Here is a 13,633-nt window from a genome sequence, read left to right on the forward strand (position 1 = left end):
GGGAACAATGGAGCGTGAGATGGGCCGGAGAATCGGAGCAGCGGGAGCGGTACTGCAGTCGCTTTACCGCACCGTTGTGACGAAAAGGGAGCTGAGCCAGAAGGCAAAGCTCTCGGTCTTCCGGGCCATTTTCGTTCCTACCCTCACCTATGGTCATGAAGGATGGGTCATGACCGAAAGAACGAGATCGCGGATACAAGCGGCCGAGATGGGTTTTCTCCGCAGGGTGGCTGGTGTCTCCCTTAGGGATAAGGTGAGAAGTTCGGTCATCAGGGAGGGACTCGGAGTTGAGCCGCTCCTCCTTCGCGTCGAAAGGAGCCAGTTGAGGTGGTTCGGGCACCTAGTTAGGATGCCACCTGGGCGCCTCCCTAGGGAGGTGTTCCAGGCACGTCCAGCTGGGAAGAGACCAAGGGGTAGACCTAGGACCAGGTGGAGGGATTATATCTCTTCGCTGGCCTGGGAGCGCCTTGGGATCCCCCAGTCAGAGCTGGTTGATGTCGCCAGGGAAAAGAAAGTTTGGGGCTCTCTGCTGGAACTGCTACCCCCGCGACCCGACCACGGATAAGCGGGAGAAGATGGATGGATGGATGGATATTTTGTAATCTCTCCTGTTTTAAACAATGTTTTTGGTTTACTGTCCTATAGTATACATTGGATTGTTTGATTTCTATCTGTATTTGTGTGTGAAGTGATGTTTGTAGCACTTTCCTGAATCACAGTGAAGATATTGAATCTGAAGCAAAAGCATATTTTCAGAATCAGAATTCCTTTATTCGTCCCAAAAAGTGGAAATCTACATTATTACATCAAAAGAAGTAAAGTGCAGATAAAGTGAAAAGAGTAGACTGTATATTCAAATATAACAAAGAAGGAAGACATTAATAATAATAAAGAATCACAATAAGTGAAAACACATAATAAGTACAACACGGTTACAATTATTTATCAGCTGTGATCCTGAACAGACTGAACTCTCTGGGCAGCAGGGAGGAAGTCTCTGGAACAGGAGGAGACTCTTCCTCCTACAGAGGAACCAGAGACGCTGATCCAGACCAAACTGTAAACCCAGCATAGAGAGGTTCAGTGAATGTGGTTCTGATGGTGTGGAGGTGGATCAGTCTGTCAGAGGAGACTCTGTAGAAGGAGAGAGAGCCAGCAGGATGATCCAGATACACTGCTACTCTACCAAAGGAGAAGGAGGAGGAGGAGGAGGAGGAGGAGGTGATTGTTCTATTGTTATTGTGACAGACAGAGTAACCACGATCAGAGCAGTTCAGACTCCAGGACTGATCATTCCCTCCAAACCTCTCTCCTCTCCTCCTGATTCCTCTGTAAGTCACTGATATATGAACCCCTCCGCTCCACTCGACCTCCCAGTAACAGCGACCAGTCAGAGCTTCTCTGCACATCAGCTGAGGCCAGACATCAAGCCTCTCTGGATGATCAGGATATGGCTGCCCCTCTCTCACACGTGTCACCGTCCTGTTGTCCTCAGACAGTTTGAGGTTCCTGTGAGCTGTGTTTGTGTCGAGTGAGAGTTCACAGGAATCTGAGGAGAGGAACAGCAGCAGTTATTAATCTATCAGCTGTTCATTTATTGACACTTTGATGATGAAGGTTACATTTCAAGATGGTGGCTGCTTTGTTTTCATGAATCAAATCAAACCACACTCACACTTCCTCGGACCGGGTCTCAGCCATCGGACTCCAGCAGGCTCCATCCTGAAAGAATGGGGGGGGGGGGGGGGGGTTAGAGCAGCATGGAGACATGGACATTACATCACTCTCACACTCAGAGCTTTGTTATTCTCCACAGATGAACCTACATGTTCACGGTATCATTTTAGATCAGTCAAACATCTTATTAGCCGATAAATAAAGCTCTTTAACTTCAATGATTATTGATCAGAGAATAAGATGTCAGAGTTGATCAGTGTTCAGTTAGTGTTCCCTCAGCATCTGCTAGCAGCAGTCAATGAGTGTTTCTCTACCTGGAACCTGAAGAGGGAAATACATGCACTTTATTTAAAAGCACCTTTCATGCAACGCACTTTGGGTTTGCTTTGAGCAGTGAAAGCTGCTTTACACATACTTTATTATTATCATGATGAATTCACAGGACATCTGATAGTTCCTCGTTGTTTCTCAAAGAGGGAGGGGCCATTTAGTGCTTTAGAAATAGAAGAAGCACTTCAGAATCTATTCAGATACAGGAGCCAGTGCAGATCGGGTCCATCAGGAGTGGGTGATCTCTGCTGTGTTTAGGTTGGTGGATGGATTTTGACTCTAAAGCCAAAATGATAAAAGCAGTTTTGGTCAGCAAATTAAAATGAGCATTGAAATCGAGATCAGAATCTAAAATGATAAAGATGTATTTCTTGTTGTGGTGTCTTCTCTGCAAACACAGAGCTGCTGCCTGAGTCTTATCCACTGTCTTCAGTTCCCTTCAATGTTTTTGTCTTGGCATACACACAGTGGAGGAGAGACGTGTTTGATTCCCTGCAGACTTTCTACGTTTACCCACCAAGAAATGACCAGTCTGTCATTTTAATGGTAGGTTTATACAAACAGTGAGAGAAAGAATATCAATAAGAACATCCAGAAATGTACATTATATAAAAGATAGAAGTGTATTTGCATTAAACTGAGTGACATAAGTATTTGATCCCCTTGCAGAACATGTGTTAGGACTTGGTGGAGAAACCCTTGTTGGACACACAGAGGTCACACAGAGGTCACACAGAGGACACACAGAGGTCACACAGAGGACACACAGAGGACACACAGAGGACACACAGAGGTCACACAGAGGTCACACAGAGGTCACACAGAGGCCACACAGAGGTCACACAGAGGTAACACAGAGGTCACACAGAGGTCAGATGCTTCTTGTTGGTCTCCAGGTCTGTGAACATCTCAGGAAGGATGTTGGTCCACTCCTCTCTGAAGATCCTCTCCAAATGCTGCAGGTGTTGAGGCTGATGCTCGGCCTCTGGAAGCTTCAGCTCCCTCCACAGATTTTCTATGGGATTAAGGTCTGGAGACTAGCTAGGACCCTCCCTCACCTCAATGTGCTTCTTCTTTAGACACTCCTGTGTTGCCTTGGCCGTATGTTCAGGGTCCTTGTCCTGCTGGAAGACCCATTTTTTTTTGTGTCAAATTTCAGACGGGCCTTTCCTGTTCTTCTTGAGCAGGGGGCCTTCAGCCGCTGCAGGATTTGATCCATTATGGTGTCGTGTGTTACCAATAGGTGTCTTGGTGACTGTGGTCCCAGCTGCCTTGAGATCATTAACAAGTTCCTCCGTGTAGTTCTTGGCTGATCCCTCACCTTTCTCATGATCATCAAAACCCCACGGGGTGAGATCTTGTGTGGATCAATCAATCAATCAATCAATGTTTATTTATATAGCCCAATATCACAAATGTTAATTTGTCTCAGTGGACTTCACAGTTTGTACAGAATATCAGTACAAAGCCCAGACCGACGGCCATTGATGCTCATTTTGTGTTTCTTCCAATTAGAAACACACACATTCTTCTTCTGAATAATGGCACCAACAGTTGTCTCCTTCTCACCAAGCTGCTTTCTGGTGTCTTGTAGCCGATCCCAGCCTGGTGCAGGTCTACAGTCTCACCCTGAGGTCCTTAGACAGCTCTTCAGTCTTGCCCATGGTGGAGAGGTTGGAATCTGATTGATTGATTCTGTGGACAGGTGTCTTTTATACAGCTAACAAGTTGATATCAGGAGTACTTTTTTAAAGGAAGATGAATTATTTGTCAGTGGGAGCCAGAATCCTTGTTTGTTGATCAAATACTTATTTCCCACAGTTAAATGGAAATACATTTTTATCTTTTATATAATGTCAATTTCTGGATTTTTGTTTTGATATTCTTACTCTCAATGTTTATATAAACCTACCATTAACATGATAGACTGTTAATGTATTGTGTGGAAATACTGAAAATATCTGCAGGGGGTCAAATACTTATTTCCTCCACTGTATATGTTTATAATACCTGAGCGTGTCCAGTCTCCAGAGAGGATCCTCCAGTCCAGCAGACAGCAGCTTCTCTCCTGAGTCTCCTGGATGATTGTAGCTCAGGTCCAGCTCTCTCAGATGGGAGGGGTTGGATCTCAGAGCTGAAGCCAGAGAAACACAGCCTTCCTCTGAGACCAGACAGCATGACAGCCTGACAGACTGAACACACACGAGTTCAAACAAGAGAGTAAAAAAAACAATAACAAATGTTATTGAAGCAGATGCAACAAAAGGTTATGAGTTCATCCATCATTAATGTACATCGCAATTTAACTGGCTATAAGTTTAACATGTTGATGAATCCTGACCTGAGAGTCTCCAGAGTACAGTGTGGACTCTCCAGTCCAGCAGACAGCAGCTTCACTCCTGAATCCTGCAGGTCGTTGTTACTCAGGTCCAGATCTCTCAGACTAGAGGACTGGGAGCTGAGGACTGAGGACAGAGCTTCACAGCTTCTCTCTGACAGCTTACAGACACTCAGTCTGAGGAGAAAATAATGAAAAACATTAAAACAATTACTTCAGGGTGTTTTCATTAATGACTGCCTTATCGCACATTTTTCCTTATTGCAAATGAGTAACAGTTTACTGCTTAACATCTGTGGGGCCAATGTGATGATATACTGTCGTCTCTTCTCCACACTGGCATTAATTATTGCTTTTCCAGTCAAAGTCTGATTAACAGGATGAGTGTTTTACATCAACTGTATTTTATTGATGTTTAATATAAAAGAAGACTTTGCTTTTGGTTACCTGACTGATTTAAAAAGAGATAGAGAAAGAAGGAGTTTGTAAACGAGCAGGATGAGAGAATGAGAGAGAGAGAGAGAGAGAGAGAGAGAGAGAGAGAGAGAGAGAGAGAGAGAGAGAGAGAGAGAGAGAGAGAGAGAGAGAGAGAGAGAGAGAGAGAGAGAGCAGTGGTGAAGAATACTGAGTGAGAAAGATATACATTTAAAATAATTTAAGAAAAAATAACTAATCTGACCTGAGAGTCCTCCAGAGTACAGTGTGGACTCTCCAGTCCAGCAGACAGCAGCTTCACTCCTGAATCCTGCAGGTCGTTGTTACTCAGGTCCAGCTCTCTCAGACTAGAGGACTGGGAGCTGAGGACTGAGGACAGAGCTGCACAGCTTCTCCCTGACAGCTCACAGACACTCAGTCTGAGGAGACATACACATAGAAATAAAAACCTCTCCATTCAGCCTTTGCATTATTAAAATAATCAAACATAATGATCATAAAACCACATATTGGAGAAACAAAGTGTGACCTTTGGTCTGTTGTATTCATAACGTGATCCCCTGAAAGCAATTATTTGAACTGATCGAGATCATTTTGCATAATAATTGGATTTTTTTTGTACAAATAAATTGCAAAAATCTCAAGTGAATAAGGAGTGCATATGATGTATCTTTCTGGGCTAAATAGAACTAATATAACATATACTAAATGATGTTACACAGAGTCTAAAAATGGAACAACACAACTGGGTGAAAAAATAGTTTGAGTTTGTAAACGAAAAGATCTCATCCAAACAAAAACACACAAAATGGATTCATGCACCCACTTCAGTTCCTCTGGTTTTCTAGTTCCTGGAACTTTATGGTCAAAAAGGGGTTTATACAATCTGAAATCCAGATCATCCAGTATTCATACATGTTATTCTAGCTTTTGCTTTTACTGAAGCGACTAAGATACACTGCAACACCATGTATAGAAGAGCAATTTGGGGTGAATTATCTTGCCCAAGGATATTTCAACATGTTAACTGTAGGGAGTGGGGATCGAAGCTTTAACCCTCCCATTGGTACTTGCCTATTTCCTCTCTGGGCTACATTATATATAACAATATATATATATATATATTAGAAAGTAGCTTCATATTTTGATGAATCCTGACCTGAGAGTCTCCAGAGTACAGTGTGGACTCTCCAGTCCAGCAGACAGCAGCTTCACTCCTGAATCCTGCAGGTCGTTGTTACTCAGGTCCAGCTCTCTCAGACTAGAGGACTGGGAGCTGAGGACTGAGGACAGAGCTTCACAGCTTCTCTTTGACAGCTTACAGTCACTCAGTCTGATAAAGAGAAAACAAGCAATATGTTAAAAATAATGAACAGAATATTTAAGTCATGATATATGAATGTTTCTGTACTTACAGAGTCTTCCTGGAGGCTTTGACCACTGGCAGCAGCCTCAGAAGAGCCTCCTCTGAAGCAGAGTATTTCTTCAGGTCAAACACGTCCAGATCTTCTTCTGATGACAGTAAGATGAAGACCAGAGCTGACCACTGAGCAGGAGACAGATTATCTGTGGAGAGACTTCCTGAACTCAGGGACTGTTGGATCTGCTCCACTAGAGAACGATCATTCAGTTCATTCAGACAGTGGAACAGGTTGATGCTTCTCTCTGGAGACAGATCCTCATCCATCTTCTTCTTGATGTACTGGACTGTTTCCTTGTTGGTCTCTGAGCTACTTCCGGTTTCTGTCAGAAGACCACGTAGGAGTTTCTGATTGGTCTGCAGTGAAAGACCCAGGAGGAAGCGGAGGAACAAGTCCAGGTGTCCGTTTGGACTCTGTAAGGCCTGGTCCACAGCACTCTGGTAGAGATGTGAGAGTTTAGGTTTGACTCTGAAGGCTTTAGGCAGCCTGGAGGTTGTTGGTTCTTCTGACAGCAGGTTGACTCCAGAGGTGATGAAGGTCAGATGGACATGAAGAGCAGCCAGAAACTCCTGAACGCTCAGATGGACGAAGCAGAACACCTTGTCCTGGTACAGTCCTCTCTCCTCTCTAAAGACCTGTGTGAACACTCCTGAGTACACTGAGGCTGCTCTGATAGCGATGCCACACTCTGTCAGGTCGGACTCATAGAAGATCAGGTTGCCTTTCTGCAGCTGCTCAAAAGCCAGTTTCCCCAGAGCCTCCATCATCTTCCTGCTCTCTGGACTCCAGTGTGGATCTGTCTCAGCTCCTCCATCATACTTGACGTTCTTCACTTTGGACTGAACCACCAGGAAGTGGATGTACATCTCAGTCAGGGTCTTGGGCAGCTCTCCTCCCTCTCTGGTTTTCAACACATCCTCCAGAACTGAAGCAGAGATCCAGCAGAAGACTGGGATGTGGCACATGATGTGGAGGCTTCGTGAGGTCTTGATGTGGGAGATGATGGTGCCGGCCTGCTCCTGATCTCTGAATCTCTTCCTGAAGTACTCCTCTTTCTGTGGGTCAGTGAACCCTCGGACCTCTGTCACCATGTCCACACACTCAGGAGGGATCTGATTGGCTGCTGCAGGTCGTGTGGTTATCCAGAGGCGAGCAGAGGGAAGCAGCTTCCCCCTGATGAGGTTTGTCAGCAGCACATCCACTGAGGTGGACTCTGTGACATCAGTCAGGATCTCAGTGTTGAGGAAGTCCAGAGGAAGTCGACACTCATCCAGACCGTCAAAGATGAACACAACCGGGAACTGATCGAACCTGCAGATTCCTGCGTCTCTGGTTTCAGAGAAGAAGTGATGAACAAGTTCCACCAAGCTGTACTTGTTCTCTCTCACCACGTTCAGCTCTCTGAAGGTGAATGGAAATGTGAACAGGATGTCCTGGTTGGCTTTGCCTTCAGCCCAGTCCAGAGTGAACTTCTGTGTTAAGACTGTTTTCCCAATGCCAGCCACGCCCTTTGTCAGCACTGCTCTGATTGGTGCATCTCTTCCAGGTGAGGCTTTAAAGAGGTCTTCTTGTCTGATGGTTGTTTCTGGTCTGACTGGTTTCCTGGATGCTGTTTCAATCTGTCTGACCTCATGTTCATCATTGACCTCTGCAGACCCCCCCTCTGTGATGTAGAGCTCTGTGTAGATCTGGTTCAGAAGGGTTGGGTTTCCTGCTTTAGCAATGCCCTCAAACACACATTGGAACCTCTTCTGCAGGTTAGACTTAAGTTTACGCTGACACACTCCAGTAATTAGTCCTGAATGAACACACAACAAAGCAGATCAATCCGTAACAATGAATCCTTCAAGAATGAGAAGCCAAATATTTTTTTTTCCCTCTCTTGAGACATTAGTCACCATTTATCCCGCTTGTTAAATCTCTATAGAAACCCTCTTACTGCTCTGCAGACGGTCAGCCAGCTCCTCCTGCTTCATGCTCCTCAGGAAGTGCAGAGAGATGTTCAGAAATGCCTCTCTGCTGCTCCTCCTCTGCTCTTCATCCTCACCGTCCAACACCTCCTCATCCTCACTCTGACTCTCTAAGCATTCTGGGTAATCTGAACTCAGAGCCTTCTGGATCTTCTTCAGCTCGTTCTTCACAAAAGTGATGATGTTGTCCTCCAGCAGCTGGAACAGAATACATGAACAACACAATCAAACTAAAGTCACCAAACATCAGATCCATGTTGGACAGACTGACCATCCACTGATCTACAAAGTGCATCATGGAGTTGACTGTGAGCAGAACAGATGTAGAGTAGCTGTAGTTCATGTACAGACCATAAATGTGGAGTCCAGCTGTGTCTGATGCTGCTGGGCAGACTGACCTCTGAGAACCTCTGAGCTCTGCTGATCCTCTCTGTGAGGAATCATGAAGAGATAACTCACATTATCTCTGATATGCTTCAGTGGTGCTGAATATGTGAATCAGGTGCATGTGTGAGCAACAGGAGAAAGGTTAGATCACTGGATTTAACTAAAACCTCAAAATAAAGTTTTATAGAAACATGAATTGGTACAAAGGTTAAAGGGCAGTGATATCACTCATCCTTGACTATCAGCAACACGAAACACTTAGAAGTGCCACGCACCAAAATGAAAGTAATCAGTGAATGTAATCTTTTTTTAAGGTTTAACAATTACATTTAATTTAATTTGATCAATGAGCCGTTTAATTGTTCAATAGAGCACCAGGTGAAGAGCAAAGCACTACACAGCAATTACACATTTTATAAATGAGAATCAAACACTGCTGCAAATACAGGGAAACATTGACCTCCAACTGACGAGGAGCAATGGCAAACACACAGGTCTGTATTCACTCAGAGCTGATCATAAGCTGGAGTAGACGTCCACACAGTTGAGTTTCCCTCCCTTTGGACGCAAGCTGCAGGATTACAGAACTCCAGCTTTACTTAAGAAGGAAATAAATATAACTCAGATGAGAAACACTGAAGGTAAACAAGACCTTTATTTCTTTATTTAAAGAAACCTTCATCAGATTCAGAAACAGGTTTATTGCCAAGTTGGTTCACACAGACGAGGAGTTTGTCACGGTGTTTATGGTGCTTAAAGCTTTAAAACCTGATACGCCTTATAAATGCTCAAAGCTGCTTTTATTATAAAGGAACCAGAGAAGTGTCTCACCAAGAACATTCAACAGAGCCACACTTTCTTAGCTGGGTCAATGAAACCTGAAAGCAGAGCAGCAGGTACCATGAAGGGGTTATCAACTTTCAATCCTCACCTTTGACCAACAGAGTGTCGTCCATCTTTGAAGTGAATAGGTTTGTCCATAGACCAGTCACTCTTCATGGACACACAGCTGGGCTCAGGTTCCTCCAGGCTCCTCCTGAAACATGAGAAAGAAACAGTTAGGAATATGGACCGTCACAATGGTCTTAAATACTATTCATATTATCATGTGTTTAATAAACAGGGACCATGCATATAAATACATGAATCTCAAAGAAGGGATGAGTTATGCCAGATTAAGATCATTGCTATCTGCAGTCCTTAGACAGGTACGCACATAATGATCCTCAAACACTTAAAACCTCTCCTAGTCTCCATCACACTAACACTTATACAGTCAGATCAGAGCTCAGAGCATCATATAACAACATGATAATACTTTATTATCAGATCAAGTCTGACATGCTTCTGGCATCACAGCAGCTCCATTAGCAACGTCAACGAGGACAAACATCAAGACAAGAAACAGATATTTACCACAACAACACAGTCACTGAAGACACCATGTTCATCTGACCTGGGATTTCACTCATTGCATAATCATGGTTGGGTCAGAGATAATGTGGTTGGCCCGCCTCTAAAGGTTGTGATGGTAGGCTGATTCAGAGAGGCTCTCAAATGTTGACCTACGACCTTTGAGCAGATTCTCTTTTTAAAGCGGTGGACAAACACCTGTACCGTGTAGTAAAATCACAGATGTAAAAAATAAAACGAGAATGTATCTACTCTCTAGTCTCTATTATTTGTTTTGTCCTTTTTCAGATATATTCGATGTGGTCTTTCTAGAACAGAAGGGTCTGTCAGGACACCCACATATTTATAAGAAAGTACCTGCGTGATTTTCTCAGTAAGTGTTACAACAGAGACAGATATATTTACCCTGTTTCATCAGAATACTTAAGAATATATTGATTTGGTGAGCCTGTCCGACCTCGAGTACGGAGCTGTCTGATTGGATCTCAGCAGGTTTGGTTATCTCCTGCCACCTTTTTCTTTTTCAGTATTCACTATTTTACTGATCTGCAGTAGAACACCAATATATGAGCCACAAAGACAGAGAAGACGGCACATCCAAGAGGGTACTGTGGTGAATGAAGTCATGTATTTATTTGACTACCCAATGCTCTCATTGCCTCCCATGTATTCCTAATGTGATACCTGCTCGTTCTACAGCATGTAGGTCTGAAACTGTACCTTAATGATGAAAGATCACTTTAGTTTGTGGACAAAATGAACTGTATTTATTGTTTAAACAGTGCTTTAAATATGCTACCTGCTATGGTATAGAAGGCTTCTTTTATCGAGCCTGTCTGACACGTTAAACTCTGGCTTCAGGCTGAACACACCTTGGTAGACCCTCCCTCAGCTTCAACAAGAAGTCTCTGTTCTTCAGTAACAACATGTTTTCTACTGCTGCTGATATAATGAAGTCACATGACGTCCACTTACTCTGTCTCTGAAGGTTGGCCTTTAAAATAGATTGGTGCACCGGTAGACTGGTTACTCTTCATGGACACACAGCTGGGTCCAGGTCCAGGTCCAGGTCCAGGTCCAGGTCCAGGTCCAGGTCCAGGTCCAGGTCCAGGTCCAGGTCCAGGTCCAGGTCCAGGTCCAGGTCCAGGTCCAGGTCCAGGTCCAGGTCCAGGTCCAGGTCCAGGTCCAGGTCCAGGTCCAGGTCCAGGTCCAGGTCCAGGTCCAGGTCCATGCTGCTGCTCTGGGCTTCAACACACACACACACACACACACACACACACACACACACACACACACACACACACACACACACACACACACACACACACACACACACACACACACACACACACACACACACACACACACACACACACACACACACACACACACACACACACACCACACACACACACACACACACACACACACACACACACACACACACAGAGCTTTGAGTGTGAATAATGCCTGCTGAGCTCTGGAGAAGAGGACAGTCAGAGGTCTTCATCTCACCTCTGAGCTTTGGTGAGGCGTTCAGGGTCCCCACTCAGAGCGGGTTCTGTGTCCTCACAGGGATTCATAGCAGAGCTCACACCTTCACACACACACAACCACCTGCTGGAGAACCACACATTATCTCATCAGGACACAGAGCTCACACCTTCACACACACACAACCATCTGCTGGGGAATCACACATTATCTCATCAGGACACACACAGAGAGCTCTCACACAGTAACACAGTTCAAACAGTCAACACAGGAAAGTTAGTGTTTTGGAATGTAAAGCAGAAATAAATAATAATTAAAGCTGCAAGCATTATCGACCACTCGCACATCAGGTTACTTCCAGGATCCCTGTTCACACAGCAGTGAAGCACCATGACAGCAAGGATGAACATCACGTATTGCATGGAGCTGACATTTTGTCTTGCACAACCTCCGGTGTCCTCTATGTGGCGCTAAAGAAGAAGTGCTTAACAAACAGTATGTGGCTCTTTCTCACGTGTAGACCACACATCGTAATCTTCATGTACATCTGATGATGTTTGTAACATGAGGCTGACTTCCTCTAGCCAGTAGGTGGCGCTATGACTCATCTGTAAAAGTCTTAGTCTGGGACTCTGATCAATCAGAAGAAATTGGGTTGGTGACTTTACTCTCAAGTTAAAATCACTTATAACAAGCTTTAAATCACTTTTGACGTGTGGTCATAAGAAGGTGCTGACCAAATTTGAAGTCGCTCGGATAATATCTCAAGGAGTTAAAGTATGGGTCTACAGTATGCCTTTTTTAGTCATGTATTCTGTACCTGCTGTGTTTATTTATTTATTTAATTTCATTATCTTTGCTTTTTATGCCTGTTTTTAAATGCCTTTTTAATAATGTATTTATGCTGTATTTGTTCTTAAATGTCTTTTGCTTTTAATCTGCAAAGCACTTTGAATCGCCACGTGCTGACATCTGTTATATAAATAAAATTGCCTTGCCATGGGTCCTGAAAAATTGCCAAAATACACACTTAACATCCCTTAATTCAAAATGCTGACACGAACATTTCTTTTAAAAAGAAAAAGCTCCTCCTTTACCAGCTGTAACATTAAAGTGAACCGAGTCATTCATAATAATTATTCAATAATGTGACAAATATTATTATGAAGTTGTGCAGAATGAGTACTTTTACTTTTATACTTTAAGTATATTTTGATGTTTAAACTTGTACTTTAGTGAAGTGTTGAATAGAGGACCTGAAACAGATTATTATCACACTGTGGTTTCACTAATGCTTCAGAAACTAAAGATCTGAGTCCTTCGTCCTCCTCTGAGAGAAACCAGAAACCAGCTGCAGTTCCTCAGAGTGACCACTGGAGGTCCTCCTCCTCCTCCTCCTCCTCCTCCTCCTCCTCCTCCTCCTCCTCCTCCTCCTCCTCCTCCTCCTCCTCCTCCTCCTCCTCCTCCTCCTCCTCCTCTAGCTTTTATTGTTGGCCCATATTTGAGCTTCCCGACTGAATTGAACACACCTTTTCTTTTCGTTTGTTGACGTGTTTGGACTTGAGTTTTTTTTTTTTACAGTGAACACTAAGAAACAAAATGGCTTCTGCTCAGCTGGTGTTTAACACAGAACACCTGAAGAGAAGACTACAACAGAGAAAGAGTCTCACAGTTTCATCAGAAACTACAACCTTAATGTGATCTGTGAAAACAGAAAACTTAGAAATATGTTGAAAGCCTGTCAGATAAAGTAGTGAAACAGTTCCCGTTAAATGACACTTTATAGAATATATTCTAATGCCAGCAGATACAGATATTGGCTGTAAGTACATGTTGTAACTTTACAGTCTAGTACAAGTACACTTCTTCATCATCAGGACACATGTAACAAGGTGAGAAAACTGCATTAAGACATTTGAACTTCACTGTTTAGACTTTAGATCAGAGTTCCTGAGGGGGGGGTCAGGAGGGCGTGTTGATCGACCAATGAAACGCAGCCAGAGTCTCTCAGGTGTTTCAGGAGCAAAGGCCCAGGTGAGCTCTCTGATGGCTGCTGGGTCCTAGTGCCCTCCAGCTGCCTCCCCCTCCACATCAGTAGTCCTCCTGACAGACTGACCCCCATCAGCCTGAACTCCTCTTCCTCCTCACAAGGAACTCTTTAAACTAAC

At 44.0% G+C, this 13,633-nt stretch overlaps 1 protein-coding gene across 4 annotated transcripts in view; it reads right to left on the reverse strand.

The window, feature by feature from the left end:
- Nucleotides 1–747: 747 nt before the first annotated feature.
- LOC117542141 (NACHT, LRR and PYD domains-containing protein 4E-like) overlaps nucleotides 748–13,633 on the reverse strand; it is a 76,053-nt gene continuing 63,167 nt past the window's right edge. The window contains exons 2-12 of one of the 4 annotated variants that reach the window (XM_034209602.1): nucleotides 11,487–11,591; nucleotides 10,947–11,216; nucleotides 9,490–9,594; nucleotides 8,523–8,601; nucleotides 8,141–8,369; nucleotides 6,196–7,999; nucleotides 5,940–6,113; nucleotides 4,349–4,522; nucleotides 4,018–4,191; nucleotides 1,676–1,722; nucleotides 748–1,549 (exon numbers count right to left, since the gene is read on the reverse strand). In XM_034209602.1, coding sequence (XP_034065493.1) covers nucleotides 1,023–1,549; nucleotides 1,676–1,722; nucleotides 4,018–4,191; nucleotides 4,349–4,522; nucleotides 5,940–6,113; nucleotides 6,196–7,999; nucleotides 8,141–8,369; nucleotides 8,523–8,601; nucleotides 9,490–9,594; nucleotides 10,947–11,216; nucleotides 11,487–11,554 — 3,651 coding nt within the window. In that variant the 5' untranslated portion in view covers nucleotides 11,555–11,591 and the 3' untranslated portion in view covers nucleotides 748–1,022. Of the gene's footprint in view, nucleotides 1,550–1,675; nucleotides 1,723–4,017; nucleotides 4,192–4,348; nucleotides 4,530–5,032; nucleotides 5,200–5,939; nucleotides 6,114–6,195; nucleotides 8,000–8,140; nucleotides 8,370–8,522; nucleotides 8,602–9,489; nucleotides 9,595–10,946; nucleotides 11,217–11,486; nucleotides 11,592–13,633 lie in introns of all 4 variants that reach the window. The other 3 variants (XM_034209610.1, XM_034209609.1, XM_034209604.1) reach the window with 3 other exon arrangements.

The sequence above is a fragment of the Gymnodraco acuticeps genome, unplaced genomic scaffold (assembly GCF_902827175.1).
Source record: "Gymnodraco acuticeps unplaced genomic scaffold, fGymAcu1.1, whole genome shotgun sequence".
Taxonomy (NCBI): domain Eukaryota; kingdom Metazoa; phylum Chordata; class Actinopteri; order Perciformes; family Bathydraconidae; genus Gymnodraco; species Gymnodraco acuticeps.